General features: G+C 40.7%; 1 protein-coding gene across 1 annotated transcript in view; it reads left to right on the plus strand.

Moving 5' to 3' along the window:
• The first annotated feature begins 5,661 nt into the window (after positions 1–5,661).
• The window catches only part of LOC148509564 (vomeronasal type-2 receptor 26-like), an 81,548-nt gene continuing 70,537 nt past the window's right edge, over positions 5,662–16,672 (plus strand). The window contains exon 1 of the mRNA XM_088442964.1: positions 5,662–6,000. Within this exon, the coding sequence (XP_088299090.1) occupies positions 5,662–6,000 (339 nt within the window). The remainder of the gene's footprint in view (positions 6,001–16,672) is intronic.

Consider the following 16,672-nt stretch of genomic DNA (forward strand, 5'->3'; position numbering starts at 1 on the left):
GCCCAAAGTGACAACATGACCACACAGAACCATGCACAGCCAATGCCCTTCGCCAAACACCAACGCCACCACCAGATGCCCCTGCCATAGTGACCTCACAGGTAATACCCGTCGACCACCATGCTGAGAAACTCTGGTCATGACAATGTTATAGGGAGAGGAGGGGACATGTACCTTAGTCCAGCACAGTGAAGAATACTTTCTATTTTTAGAAATCTACTAAAACCATTTGAAGTAGCAACAAATTAAGTGAGTTCAGACACTTCCAGCCTAAGTCAGGGGATTCCCTTAATTAAGCTATTGGCAAAGCAGCTAGATAAATGAAAAGAGGAGAAGAAGTGATTTTTATAAGAATGTTGGATCAAATTCTGAATTAGCTTCACCAGGACCAAAAATTTGTCAAGCTCTTGCAATCAGATCACTTCATTTTTGCAACCATGCTCGATCTCAGGTTTAAGTCATACATAATGTCATTTTTTCCAACAAAGGGCTTGATTCACTATGGATCACAACTGCAATTGCAATAGTGAATACACACACAGTTCAACTGCAATAGTATACTAATGCACTGTGATCACTATGTTGTTGCAGTACTACATAAGGATGCCCACTTTACCTTACACACATCCCTATTGTTTAGAAAGACTGAAAAACCATTGGTAACATTGAGTACCATCAGAACCTCATACACACTTGTACAAGGTCAGGCCTTACTCAGAAATGTCTAACTTCATCTCACGCTATGAGTCCTCAACTGTGTACGGCATTGCAGTGGATAATTTATGCATCCCTTTGCAATGGCATTCAAATGCACTGGCATGCATGCATTTCCCTGAACACTCCATCACCTCCCATTTATAGTGCTTCCTGTCAATCACTGTGATGGGTCTGCATGGTCACTGAGATTGCAGTCTGGATTGCAGTTGATGGTTTGTGAACGCACATGTGCACTGTGATGCATACACATGTGCAGATGGCAATGATTGGCCAATTGCATGCTTAATTGCCATTGAAAACAGTAGAGAATTAGTCCATAAGAGAGATCTGCAAAAATCTCCATGTCAGGAATATGTCAGCTCAAGTGACACATGACACAGCAAAATCTCCTGCTTCAGTTTCTCTTGCAAGTGCTGCTGCCAGGAAAAAAACAAACCTTTTCCCAGAGACCCACTGGTGAAGTGGATGAGTCCACTCAGCACACCAGAATGAAAGAACTTTATGACATTTGGCCAGGCCTAAAAAAATTTGTCACAATTATTGGCATCTCTACCATGACTGTCAATAGAATGGCAGAGGATTACTTTAATTTACAATGTACAAGTTAGCATGTCATAAAGTCCCTTTGATGACTGGGAAGAAAAAATTTAATTTGGATCCTCCTGTACAAAGTAGCTTTGCTTTACTTAAGCTGCCCACCCTCCAGTGTGTACTCTAAAATACATTTTAGCACAGCCGGGGACCTTATGAGCAATCAGTATATTGGGCTATTGTTCATAAATAAAGAAACTTCTGTTTAAATTCCACAATTACTATGTAATTTCCTACTAATTACATAGTAATTGTCTCAGTTGGTGCAAGAGAGTTACCTAAGTCAGGCATTGAACTGGATTCAGCAGAGACCGGCTTGACTGGAACCATGGATGAAGTAAAAAGCTCTATTTGCATATGAATTGTATGGCAGTGAGAACTGCCTTTGATGATAAATGACAGGAACAGGGAACTTGTAACGTTCAAGTGGAACCAGTAGAAAACTTGGAGGAACCAGACTGGGACTGGCAGGAAGGCTTGCTGAGCTGAACAGGATACCCGTAGGTGGGCTTGTGGAATTGGACTGCAAACCAGTAGATAGACTTGCTGAATTGGACTGTGAACCAGTAGGATTTCCAGATACACCAGGTATAGCGATTAGCAGGATGGCTGATAGTACTGGTCTGGGAAATTGCAGGATTTATGGATATGCCAGGTATAGCTGTTAACAGGATTACTAGATGAACTGGTCTGGGAACCAGCAGGATTTCTGGATATGCCAGGTATTGCTATTAGCAGGATTGCTGAATGAACTGGTCTGGGAACCAGCAGGATTTCTGGATACACCAGGTATAGCTGTTAGCAGGATTGCTAGATGAGCTGGTCTGGGAACCAGCAGGATTTTAGGATACACCAGGTATAGCTGTTAGCAGGGTTACTGGATGAACTGGTCTGGGAACCAGCAGGATTTCCGGATGCATCTGGGGTTGCTGCCAGCAAGAGCCTGGGATACACTTGTACACAGAGAGACAGAAATAGCATAATCTGTAAACCACAGGAAGCAACAAGATACTCAGGCCCTGAATGCTATCAGAGGAGGATGTTTATACCCTGGGTCTCACAGGAATTGGTGGATACAGTCAGGTGGCCGGGCACTAGCACTCTGAGTGGCGGAGGGCACAACATGCAGAGTGAGAAAACTTATCTGCAGTACTAAGAGTCAGAATTACACCTGTGATTCCAATCAAGGCTAGCAGTGTTCATAGACAAGAAAGGACCTAGGTGAATAATCACTGTGGAAAGGAGTGCATAGTCCAAACGCATACAGAGAAGGGCTGTAACCAGCATGATCAGAGCAGATCTCCCAGGCAAATACACATTCATGGGACAGTTGGCAGGGGTAAGTCTCTTGGGAAAAAGGTGAAAAACTAGCCAGGGTCGTGACAGTAACCTACAGAGAATTTAATAGTAGATTCCAGTGGGAATGAGCTAATATTGTGTGATGATGATATAAACCCTGACAAGGTTGAATAATTGTATGAAAATTACATCTTTCAACTGCAGAGAGGATTAACAACACTGTTGGCTGCCTTAAGCTCGTTGGTAGCTTGTTTTGTGGGAGTCCAAGGAAATCAAGCACTTTAGCCTTCAAAGTGGCAGTCCCTGTCGCTGAACTGCTTGGTTTGTTAAACTAAACTGTACACCTCTTTTTTAACATCCAACAAAAGGGTGGGTGGGAGGTCCAAGAACAATTTCATTATGCACCAATTTTATTTACATTGTACAGTACTTTATGCTGTACTTTACTGGGGCATTGTAGAAGGACTTCTGGATTGCAAGTCCAATGTCTATGTTTTTATTTTCTTTGTATTTATAGCCACTTCTTTACCTTGCTTCCACACTACTGTTTGCCTATCATACTGATATATTAAAGTAGTATACACAGGAAATGAATTTCATATGCACTATGCAATCATTACTGTTCAAATGTAAATGTATTTTGTAATTAAATATAATTTCAGAGGTAGTTAGCATATTAGTGGCCAATGATATGGGTTTGCCCAGCAGCATCCAGGTCACCTCATCGAGCAGCTACCTAACACTCTGGGCAGGCCATTATCATTGTCTTCTGATATGCTAACTAAATCTGAAATTAGATTTAATTACAAAATATATTTAACTTTGAAAAATAATGATCGCATAGTGCATCGACAATTATTTTCCTGTGTATATTAATTTCAAATCTCAGCATGATAGCACTTTACATTACTATTAGGGTGTGCAGTCTAGAGCCCCCCCCCTTATACAATGTACAGAGGGCTTGATTCATTCTGGATCGCAACTGCAATGGCTTATGCAGATCGGCCAATGGTATGCACTGCACATGCGAATACATCGCAGTGCGAGTGCATGAGTTAGCATTGCGATCGTTATGCGATCAAGCACACAGAAAGAAAACCATCACAGAAAGGTAATTGTAAATGTGCATGAGGAGCCAATGTGCCTGTGAGAAGTCTGACGGAACAAATTGCAACATGTACACTAAGTTTTATAGTCATCTATAAAACCAATGACCAATGTACAGAGGAGTCCTGATTCATTACTTATCGCTATGGCAACAGCTTAGGCAGATCGGCCAATGGTACAAACTGTGCATGCAAATGCATCGCAGTGCATGGGCGTGAGTTAGCATTGTGATTGCTCTGCAATCAAGCACACATAAAGAAAGCCTCATGGAGTGAGTGATGGGACATTAGCATTTGGTGTGGTGATGTGCGAGTGGTCAAAGAAACTCAGGCATGCCAGTCTCTTTGAACGCTATTACTTGGGTGTGCATAAATTAGCCACTGGTACAGCATAAACAGCTTGTGTACTCACTACATGCATCGAGAGTTGCAATTTCTGATACAGGTCAGGTCAGGGCTGATGCAAGGTTTCCTGGCACCCTAGGCAAAATGTCATCATACTGCCCCCCCCCACTTCTACAACCATACGCTCTATAATGGCCCTGCCCATGTTACTCATAGTCAGGCTTGCCTACCCTCCCAATTTGGCTGGGAGCCTCCCAATTTTCAGGTGCTGCTCCTGGCCCCCCGGAAAGGCAGGCAAGTCTCCTTGAAGACACCAAACCTCCCGACCTCCCCCCAGAATAAACTAGAAACCCCAGCAGCGAGGGGTCTATGAAGCAATTTGCGCTGAATTGCATCATTGTGGCCCCGCCCCCTGCATCCCAAATAACGACATTGTGAAGAGGAGGCAGGGCCACGATGACACGATCATGCAGATCCACCCCCGGCTCGGTCCCCAAAGTGACATAAATGTCCAGCCACGGCCCCTGCTGTTAGCGGACATTCAGCTCCCTCCCAGAAGGAGCTGATTGTCAGCTAGTATGCTCATAGTTGTGTGGTCTTAATATTATTGTGACTATATGCAGCTTCCTCTACTACTGCACAGTGACACTTGTGTGTACACATGACACTGTTATACTGTTATATATGGTATAGATACTTGTATGTATATGTAACATGTGCAAGTGGTACACACATACATAACACAGTGACATGTTGACATGACAGACACACCCATGATACACAAGAGTTATACACTTATGTATATATGACAGTAACACACACACTATATATACTTGAGTTATCACCAAAAATACATTACCAGTACAAAATATATTGTATGTATATGCATCAATAAGAACATGACAACATGATGGTGAATGGATAAAATAAGTTTACAATAGATAATAAAGTCCCGCAGGGCGCAGCCGCCTCCTGCACCATGTATAACAAGGGTTGTTTTTTGTTTAGACGGCTCAGTGGCGATCGCAATAGCTATCCATAGAGAATAAGGCCCAGAGTGCGTTAAAAAGTGAGGCCCTACTGTATGCTGGCTAGGCGTATTCACATATACGAGTACGGTAAATACAAGAAAAGCCGTATTTCTTTACTATTGTGTTACTGAACATTCTATTTGCACCATTTATTTCATATATTTTTTTGCCAATTCTTATTGGCAGCTGCTGTGTGACCATACAAATATGTTGTGTTGTACATATATGCTTTGTGTTGTACATACATGCTTTGTGTTGTACATACATGCTTTGTGTTGTACATACATGCTTTGTGTTGTACATACATGCTTTGTGTTGTACATACATGCTTTTAAAGATATGAGGCTACAGGCATTGGGTTGTTTATAGGTTGCAGAATACAAAGTAACAAAGTAATTATTCACAATATGTAGTGTGCTGTTCTTTATAATTAACACGTTTTCTTGAAGAAGACTAAAATGATGACATAAGACTTAAATGACTATATAGATATTATTTAAAGTTTATACTTCTATACATATACTGTACAGTATTAGAATTGCTTGTATATTACATGTATGTATATTAACACTATGGGTTGTTTTAATATAATAATTAGGAGGGAAGTTTTTTTTCACAGTGTTCACCTGAGAGAATATCAGCAGCTCCAAGCTTTTATATTGGCCATTGATGAGATAAACAGTAACCCGGATATTCTGCCCAATGTTACTCTGGGATATCACGTGTATGATTCTTGTGGATATATAATGAAAGTTATAAAGGATGTTCTACAGATACTGTCTGGGCCGAAGCTGACAGCTCCTAATTATGCATGCTTGGTGCATGGTAAGGTGGCCGGTTTTATTGGAGATCTCCATTCTGTCACTACACTTCCTATGGCACAATTACTGAATTTGTTTGGATATACACAGGTACATTTATTGCTATCTACATTTTATTCTGTATCATATAGGAAATAGAAGATACACCATTATTTTAGCATACTTGTTATTTCCTTTGAACACCTAAAATAATACTAGATGACAATAACCTACTAACACTAGCAGCTTTCACCCAATGCTTCAGGTGAGGGAGTTTATAGAGATAGCAATTGTTTCTAAGTAATGCACAAAGTGACAGCACATGAGGATGTAGGCTAACCCAAGTATCCAACCATCCATGTTAGTATCCATCCATCTTCATGTGTATGCATTCCTCCACATACAGTATACCTGGCCACCATCGTAACCATAGGTGTACACAGGTGCCAGCACAAGGGGTACCACTTTGGCACTTTCCCCTTCACAACACTGGGACACAGTCATGCCTACCCTGTCTGATGGTGATTTATAAAAGGTGGTTAACTCTGTTCCAGAGCACTGTCACATTAATCCTTAGTGTCATGAATGCAGCCATGTTATCTCTGATCAAGTTAAGAGCTAGTATCCAGTCACTACATGTCTCCTGTGCTCACATGACCGCCTCCTCCTACCCCTGACAAGAGCATCTTCTTTAAACCTGCACCTGACACTAGCAGCATGACAGTGCAATGTGTGGTTCTTCACTTCCCAAAGATCTCACTCACTAGTGAGTAAGTGCTACCTCTGATCTGCTGCCTGAACCTGCACTACTGGATACATGCAATTTGCTGCCTCTGAGTCTGCTCCATCCACTCTGCAGCATTGTGCAGTCAGGTTAAAGTCTCTGATTCCAATTTGGTACTAAGGGCCCAAGTCAGACCCATTCACTAGTCTGCGTTCAAACTTAGCCATCAGCTGCCCAAGTATGAAAATCCTGCGATAGCACAGCAAGACATCAGTATGCCCACTATGTCTTTGCAGGCGACTGCAGGCCAGTCTCAAGACATCCACTTGCCCTTCATTACACATGTTATCACCTGGAAGTGTATATAACTATCGGTAACATCGATAACCATCGGGTGCATACTCAGCGCTTGTGGTTGACCCTACCCTACTGCAAGCACTGCGAGTGCTACAGGGTATTAAACAGCCAGGTGACGAGTACAATGACTCAGCTTCTTAATTATGCACACCATAGATACACCATTTTGATGCTCAAACACGCCTGAGTTCACAGCACCACTCCCCCGTTTTCATGGACCTTCCCCTGTCACCACCCACAAACGGCACATTCTGTCACTCAAAGTAGCTGGCAGTCTTTGTATCTTTTGCAATCACTTCCAATCACAAATACAGGCTTGATGTATGTGCAGATAACAAAAATTGACCAGCAGCGTGCAAACGCAGCCTAGCGAATGGGTCTGAATCGTACCCTAAGTCTGCTACCTCTGGTCCCAATCAGGTTCAAGTAATGTCCAAGTATGTGACATATTCCAGTTTCCAGCCTGCATAGTAGAGTGAAGTCTTCTGGGTGTCATATAGACCTTCCTAATGTTTCCAAGTACCAAGTATACTGCCTACAGTGATCCTGACTACAAGCAAGTCATGAGTACAACATTCCTTCTCATTGCCGGTTCAAGTGGACTATACTTTCTATGTACTTTAGATTACCTTTCTGCTCTGCAATTTCATTGTTACTCTCAGCATCGCAGCTCCTGATCTACTCTGAGTCCCTCTACTCACTATACAATTGGTACCACTATTGATGGTGGTTGTTGCCCTAAGGACCCTCTTTTAGAGTTTTGGGGTCAGTGTTGAGTTTCTGTTCTATCATTCACTCTGGTTTCTGGGGACTGGGTACTGGATCTAGATTCCTCCTTGAGGGTCTAGGCTCCAGTGACCCAACTCTGATTATCAGTTTGCAGCATATGTTAGCAGATTCCAGGTGGGCTACCAATTAACTGTATTACTCACTGCTCTGTTCACTGAGTTCTCAAAGACTGGTTACTGCTCCTCATTACTTATTCACCTCCAAGGTGTGTTAGCTCTCAGCTCATGCATGTGCTGTTATCATGCTGTACACCAATTTGAAATTATATGACCTGGAGTGGGTGCTACTATTATGTAGCAATAATTATTTTGGGGTGAGTGTTTGGGAGTAGGGCCCCCAGAGTTGTTCTGGCTGGACCTTTTTCAGGGCATCACAACTTAATTCACATAGAATATTTTTATCACTTCTTTATTTGTTTGTTTATTATTTATGTCATTTTAATTCTTTCATATTTCATTAACACTTATTGATTTATCCTTACACATCTACACATCGGATGTGAAGCCCTTAATGTTAGGTACACCAGTATAGAGGAGCCTTGATGATTGGCCTGGCGCTTATTTATATATTTGCAAATGTATGTAACTAATACCTCTGAATCTCTATTGTTATGTAGGATTTAAGTATTTTTTGTTGATTTTGCTGCAGTGTACTGGAGGGCAAACCCCTTTTTACTATATTTAGGGTAAAGGGTTAAGTTCCACTCAGTTGGTTCCAGGGACATACTGGAAGCCTTCCCTGTGTCACTGTCCTCTCTGAAGGCACCAGACATTTACCACATGGATCTAACACCATTAGTAGACCTCTGTTTCAATCAACACTATTCTGCTACAACTCGTCAGCCCAATGCATGTGTCCTGATTTGGATCTCAAAATTCCAAATGTGACAGTGATTTTCTGATTGTTATCAGTAGATGGACCACAGAAAACGTGGTGGTCTCCTTTACCATCAGCCACAGCACTGAAAGTGAAAATTATATTATTAGATTCCTTGGCTCAGGCTTTGAGGTAAACTTGGAGCCTGAAAAGGTGGGAATTGACAAGCACATATGTGTCAGTGCATCTAATGGGAAAAAGTTCTATAAATCCAACTTCCCATTTCATAATAGCCCCATAGCCTGCCTGCCAGGGTTGATTATACTGATTGCAGAGATACCTACATTATATGGTCTTCTTTTTTTCATAGTGGAAGTCCTCAGGTTGTCTTCCATGATCTGATTATTCTTAGTCAAAGTAGCCAAAAATCTGTGATAACCTTTTTTATGAGATACCAGTTATGGTGCAGTCTGTAGTAAATGTAACAAGTGTTAACTTCAAAAATTGTGCCCTGAGCAATTGGCAGGAAGCCCATAAAACTCCTGAGAGCAAATTTATCATTGTGTTGTTTGTGTGTGATTGAAACTGCAACACACCACCCACAATTTTGTCATCCAAACTGCTGGATTTATTAGTCATTTGGAGAGTTAGACCTGAAATCAACTGTGATGTGTGGCAGTTTAATTCTCTAAAAATATATGTGGTTTAGGAAAAGTGTCCAAACTGTAGATGTATGCTGTATGTGTACAGTGGAAGTACAATCATTGCCATCCAATTTGTCATATATGAAGTCTTTGTTATAGAGAAAGTGCCTCTACAGCCATTTTTCAGCATCATTGCAGTGAGTAACAGACACATTTCTGCAGCTCTCCGGAGTTCTATGGTGAATTGTACACAGACCACTTTACATGACCCTTTGGCAGTGTCACATAGGTAATTCAAATAAACCTGTGCCCCAATATCAAAGTAATACCTTTTCTACAGTACCTCTCTTTGTATAATTTAAATAATGTGACTCTATCCTTTTAGAATATTAATAATGTCCACTATAATTTGAAATTTATGTAAATAACCCATTATGTTTTAAATAATTTTCAATACCCCTATGATAATGTCATAATGTTGGTAGCACATGTTAAATTCAACATTTTTCTAATTTGCAGCAATAACAAAAATTAGATTATTTGCTCTCTTATGAGTAAATTTACTAAGAATCATATATGTCTGAGTATTAAATTCACTTGACATTGTATGAACATGAGTGAGCTTGTTTCAAACAAACTACTAAGAATTGTGTTTGACTGAATCGTGTGTTCTTGCACTTCTATGGGTGTGAGCTAATCAGAGGCTGCTACCATGAGAAAAGGCCACTGATTGGCTGTGAGTTGCCTGTCTCTTAGCCAACCAGTTTATGCCAAAGGATGCACTGAGCTACAGTAGCTGGAAGACTAGGCTAAGCAATAGCAGTGGGCAGCACAAACACATGACAGTTCAACTTCAAACATGGCACATCTAGGAAACAGAGTTGCACTGCAGTGGCAGACAGGGTGGCAGATTAATAAATTATATGACCCCATATAGAGTAGAAACCAATAATGTTTTAATTAATCAAGTACTAGATCAGAGGCCTGAGGGAGGTGGAGTATGTATGTAGTGGATGGAACGGAAAAGAAGGAAGAATTGATTCATAAGTACATTTTATTTAAATGTTTGATTCTTACATTTTTAATTGATCAATGGGGGAATTGGGGACGATCTGTTTTGCATAGACCAACATTTTTATTGGTTATTATTTTCCTAATTTATTACTAATTTGCAAAATATTTTAACCAAAAAAAGATCCAACTATAAAAGCCTAAGTTTCCTGACATGGTTTTCGAAGCCAAGAAAATCAATAGCTGCACTACAAAGCTGCAAATATTCAAAATATCACCAATCCCCCCAAAATCACACAGGCCATCCTTATCTGAATGAAGAATACCAGAATTATTGATTTTACTTAATTATTTAAAATATCTGTCCCGCAAGGGGGCTGTTGTGGGCATTGTCAAACCTACCCCTTTCCCCTCTGGCATTTCTTTCCTGTTTACACCTTGTGCTTGTCACATAAGTGTAACTAGTTTAAGGCCAAGAGTGCCAATGATAATCATCCATTGACCACAGGGAGGTCATCCTGTTTTAGTCCGCACCAGTCTGAGGTTCCAGGACCATTAACCATGGGAGTAGAATCGGCTTGATGGTGTGATCACGTGGCAGAACTGAACAGCAGCATGGTTTTTGCATCTTCTTCTTGGCACCCCTCCACAGTTAAGGAGATTACTAGATTGATCATTTGATTGCCTGATTGAGTCTTTAATTGATTGGAAAATTGATTAATGTTGATAATTTAAGTAAGCAAATCAGAAGTGGAAAGCATGTTAAAAAACAAGCATCCAAATCCCAATGTAATTGATTGATAATTACTTTCTTAATTGATTAGTGTTGATAATTTAACTAAACAAAAGGGAAATTAGTGGAGTGGAAAGCATTGTTGAAAATCAAGCAACCAAAATCCAAATGTAGTTGATTGATTGATTGATTAATTAGTGTTGATAAAGCAAATCAGAGAAGTGGAAAGCATTGCTAAAAAACAAGCTTCCAAAATCCCAATGAGATTGAATCCTCAGGATTTAAAGTTTAGTCAAATTGAATCATTATATTTTTAATTATACTAGTCTGTAACTGCTAGGAAGCAGCAGAAAAAGAATCATATATGCCTGAATGACAAGCTGGTGATGGATGGCATTGCAAGATACCAAAGAACATGAACACACAAGTAAAGTACAGTAAAATGATACAGTACACTGCATGTCAAACACACACAATCTTGGCAAAGGCCACAACGAGAAGTGATATTAAAAAGGACATACAAAATTTAACAAACCAATCACTAAAGAGACAGGAACTGCCACTGTTGAAGCTTAAGTGGTTGATTTGTTTGGTCCCCCACAAAACGAGCTACCAATGGTCTGTTCTCTGCAGTGGTAAGATGTTGTCATCATGATCCTCTCTGTAATCAGTGTTAACATCATATTCACACAATATTAAGTAATTCCCACTGGAATTCACTATTATAGAAGTTTGTGTACTATGATGTACTTGTTGTGTTAACTCATCTGCATCACCAATGCTTCTCTTGGGAAAGCTCAATTTTTTCCTGGCAGCTGCAGTTTCGGGAGGAAAGGAAGGAGAAGATGTCATCATGTCATGTGTCACTAGAGATGACAAGTTGTTTACCATGACCTCTTTGCAGCTCTTGAGATCTGTGTCAGTTAGAAGGAAAGACCTGACTTGAACTTAGAATCAAGCACAGTAGACAAAATGTAGTGATTCAATTTCAAGATGTTAACAATCCTTAGATATTGGCAAAGCGAATAAAGGTCTTGATCTTCAAGTCTGATATACTTAGCAGAATTGCTTCATTTCATCTCCTCCTTCAGATTCTCGTGTTGCTTTTACAGTAGTCTAAAAATGGGAATCACCTAACTCAAGCTAGCAGAGTCTGAACTTGCATCACAGGGGACTACTTTAAATGGTTTTGCACCTTGCACAACATGGAAAGTATTCTCCACTGGGCTGGACTAAAGTATGTTCCCCTTCCTCTACCTATACCTTTACTTGTTGTATAGATTTGCATTGCTTGTTGCTGCTCTTCCATTTGCTGTAATATATAAAGGGTGGAATTCCACTTGTTACTAACTCTTGCGTCAGTTGGTGGCATATCAAAAATGTCCAGAAATTATTCAGGCCAAAGGCAGCATCACCTGCATGCCCCTGGCATTTAAAAAAAATCTGCACCACCAAGATGTCTGAGTGATCAAAACATAGGACATATTTGAATTCACCCAGTTGTAATGCTCTCTCAATATTTGTGGCAATTATCAAAAATGACAAATCCTGAGGAGAATCCAAGTGGGGTAAGCCAGTTTGCTATGACATACCTTAAGTTTTCCAACAGGTTGACACTTGTATGCTTCTTATACCCCTTTTCCACCAAAATTCCGGGTCTGACATGGAGTTGGAACTGGGTTCCTATCCGGATTAGACCCGGAATATATCCGGCACTGAATCGGGATATTCCGAGTCGGCGTTGCTCACACCGGAGTTGGGTCTGCATAGACCCGGCTTTTCCAGTGTGAAAGTGGACACTTGGAGATTACGTCATCTCCAAGGACCACTGAAGCTGGACCAATCGGCCTGCTTGCGGCTTATTGCAGGTCATCGTGACCAGGAGTGCGCCGTATACACAGCAGGGTTTCATGGGTTGCACCCATGTTAAACCCTGCTATTTACCTGGGTTGGATTGCTGGGTCACTTGACCCGGTGATCCAACCCTCATCCCTTTTACACCTAGGAGCTGCCCGGGTTAACCCTGTAATAACCCAAGTTATAGCTCCGGTGTAAAAGGGGTATTAGTTGATATATAGAGTAGCCTGCCTGGGAATTAACTGGTGTTTTGTGTTACCTACACTGCTGCTAAAAGCAATACACCTAACCTTTGGGCACAGTTTTATAGCTGTTTTATTACTGATTATTGGTCATTTACTTCTGGCTACCTGGCAGTGCTCTCCTTCCAGCGGTCATCTGTGAAATGGTGCTGTATCTCTGCAGGAGGGAATTATATCCAATCCAAAGCCAGCAAGATCCTATACCTGGATGCTAATGTTTTGCCTCGATTTGGAATTCAAGCCTGGCGGCAAAACCTGAGAATGGGATTGAGATAGCGTCAGATTCCTGAAGTTTATGCTGGCTTGGTGTTCGAAAAATCTGCGCCCGCACATCTCTAGTTCTAATTTATTGTTGTGTTTTGGATTGGGATCTGTATTTTTTTTAAATACAAAACAGCTAAAATCATATAATTTGATCCTGTTTTGGTTCCTGACAGAATGACTAACTTCAATAACATTATTTTCCAGTACTTTCTAGTCAATTTTGACCACCCCAAAATCTGTAATATTTTTCACCAATATTGTTTAAAGGCTGAGAAATTTCAGTGACAGAGCAGCAGCACAAATGCATGGCAGTTTAAAAGAATATAACACATCTACTGTATGAAACACTGCCACACAGCAGTGGCAGACAGGACGGCAGTTTAATAAATTATACAACCTTATAAAAATTAATTCATGTTTTAATTAATTGACAACTAGATCAGAGGCCAGAGGGCAGTACAGAGAAATGGAGTGGGGTATGTTTGTAGTGGCAGGCAGGTACAAAAAGGATTGATTAGTTCAGTAATGTAAATGAATTGTTTGATTACTAAAGAAAATTTAAGAAAAAACAGGCAATGTAAAAAAAAACAGAATTATGGATTTATCTGGCATTATTATTATTTGGTATTAGGTGGAATTATAGGTCAGGATGCATGAGTGTGAATGTGAGTGTGCATGTAGCTTTTATTAAAATTATACTTTCACGGTGTGTGTGTCCTGTTGTGTTTTTAACATTTATTTTGCAGGTGAACTAGAGGTAAAAATGGGCTCTTAATGCCCTGCATGCTGGTACTTGTGGTTCTTTAAATACCATCATGTGAGGGAGGCTTGCTGAGACCTCTAGTTCCCCATTAAATACATTATTTATCATTCTATTTTTTTACACAATCAACAAAGCACCCACCAATCAGAGGTGCTGGGGATAGCTCTAAGCTATCAGCCCAGGCCTAGGTGGGAGACCTCCCTTTTATTGGGAGGTCTCCCACCTCCCTAGGGATCCCCAACCTGGACTGATTTGTGGTCAGGTGTCAATGTTTTGGCTGGGGATCAAGTGAAAGGGTCCCCCAGCTGTAGAATTGAACCCCCCTGCTAGAAAGAGACTGGTGCTAGAAACTAGCACCAGCTCAGAAAAGCCGGGTGCTAGTTGTGCATTTAGGGGAAACCCCATGTCAATTTTTACATTTTACTTTTTTTTTAAAACACAGAAGCCTTCATGGGTCTCAGTGATATGTGAAGGCTTCTGTATAACTTGTACCTTGTATTGAAATTCCCATTATAAGGCACAAGTTTACATTGTAAAAACTTGCATGTGCTCGCACAGTGGTATAGCCGCAAACCTACAAGTTTGCAGGCTATTACATTGAGTTGTGGGACATACTCAGACTTTTAAATATGCAAGTAGGTCTGAGTTTGTCTAGCAAATAAAACTCACATCTTGTTACATTTACTGTGTTTTTTCTGTACTGATTTGCCTTTTTTTATTTGACATATCTTCTAGACTCAGAGCAAGTAGGTGTTGCATCATTATGTGAGGATATAGAAGAAAATGCTTGACTGTATTTGGCTTTGGCTTCAGCAATAGGTATTCTAGTGCATGAAAAAGCAGTACCACCACTTGCAAATAAAGGTCATGGCCTGAGCTTTTCCTTGCCACTGCTTGTGGTATATGGCATGTTTGCAATTCTTGCTTTTCTTTAGTAAACTTTCTCTTTATTATTAGAGGTGATGCTTTTTTCTTTAACATTGTAAAATATTTCATGTGCCCTGTCTTAAGCCTTCTTTGCCCTTGACCACCAGCTTTAGTAGTTGTTGAAGTAATATCATGACTAGCAGCAGCCACAGCACTAGTACTGGGTAGCTCCTGCTCTTCTGTTGAGTGATCCATATCCACTCACAGCACTTCTAGTAAGGGTGGTATGGCACCTACAACAATACACTGACTCACAGCACTTCTAGTAAGGCTGGTATGGCACCTACAACAATACACTGACTCACAGTGCTTCTAGTAATGGTGGCACAGCACTAACTGAATGTTATTCTTTAACACAGTGCCTGAACCTGAACACACACATTGTATTAATTTATTTTTTTACAACAAAACACTGCTCCAAAATGGCAAATTTTAATAAGAATGCCCACACTGTGCCTCTTTAAGAACACAATGCCCCTAATGGTATTTTTTAAATGACATAGCACCCCTGGCTATAAGTTGCACATACACATAACAAGAAAAACACAGCACTTCTGCACCAGTCTGAGGAGTCCAATCCTCTGGCATTTAGTTTCTCTGGGTGCTGCAGCCCACTGTCTCAAAATTACAGAATGCCTAAGTTAATACAACACAAGTTAAATTTCTTTCTCCAACACAGTGCCCACATCCTCTCCCTCAGATCTCCTTTGTAAAATGGCACCTAAAGGCGAGGGAGGGACATTTATATGCAATTCAAAACACATGAGATCCTGTGCCAGGAAGACATCATTTTGCCTCATTCTAGGATCCGAGCCTGGCAGAAATACCCGAGTAGGGACATGCACCAACTTAGAATCCCTAAGTTTGTGTGGGTTTGTTTTTCAGGAAACTGAAAATGATTATCTCTACTGTATGTAGAACAAAGTCAGAAGAGCAGCCCCTCTGGCAGGATCCAGATCTGCAACTCACAAATTAGGAGGCCTGATGACCCTTAGTGGCTCAGAACCATACTTCTGGGAGACAATGCAAATATACAGAGTTCTACTAACACCTAACAGGTCTTAAAGCTGATCTGACTACATTTCCCATGCTGCAGGAACCAGATTTAAACATCACTTTGTGGTGCAGATGGATGCCAGTACATATGGCCTGGGTTCCTTCCCCAGCCATTCAAATAAAAAAGAAAAATAGCTCCAAGGTCAATAACTGAGCAGGGAGCTTTTGTTTAGGGAAGAAGCCTATGCCACTATGAAAAAAATAAATTTGAGACATTATATAGTCCCTACAGAAGCTAATGTACATCCCTACCTCTATGGATGTCAGTTTACCATGGTGACAGATCACAATAACTTTACCTAGTTACAAAGATTGGCAGGGGATAATTGTTCTAGTGGATCCTAGTGTTTCAACAATATGAGGAAGAATTCAGCTCAATAGCCTCTAACCTTATGTAAGGCTGCTGAAAATAAGGGCAACTTTCAAGTTTGATCACTGCACAGCCAGTACCTTGTGCACTAGAGAAAGAAGCAAAACTACCAAGCAACTGAGCAAGGTTTAAACAAGGAAGCCAGCACTAAGGTATGTCCCTTATCAGTGGCATGTTATGAGCTGATGGGGCCCATGTGCATTCCCCTTCCAGGGCCCCCTTCTCTCTAC

This window comes from Taudactylus pleione, unplaced genomic scaffold, assembly GCF_031769625.1.
Source record: "Taudactylus pleione unplaced genomic scaffold, aTauple2 ptg000319l, whole genome shotgun sequence".
Classification (NCBI taxonomy): domain Eukaryota; kingdom Metazoa; phylum Chordata; class Amphibia; order Anura; family Myobatrachidae; genus Taudactylus; species Taudactylus pleione.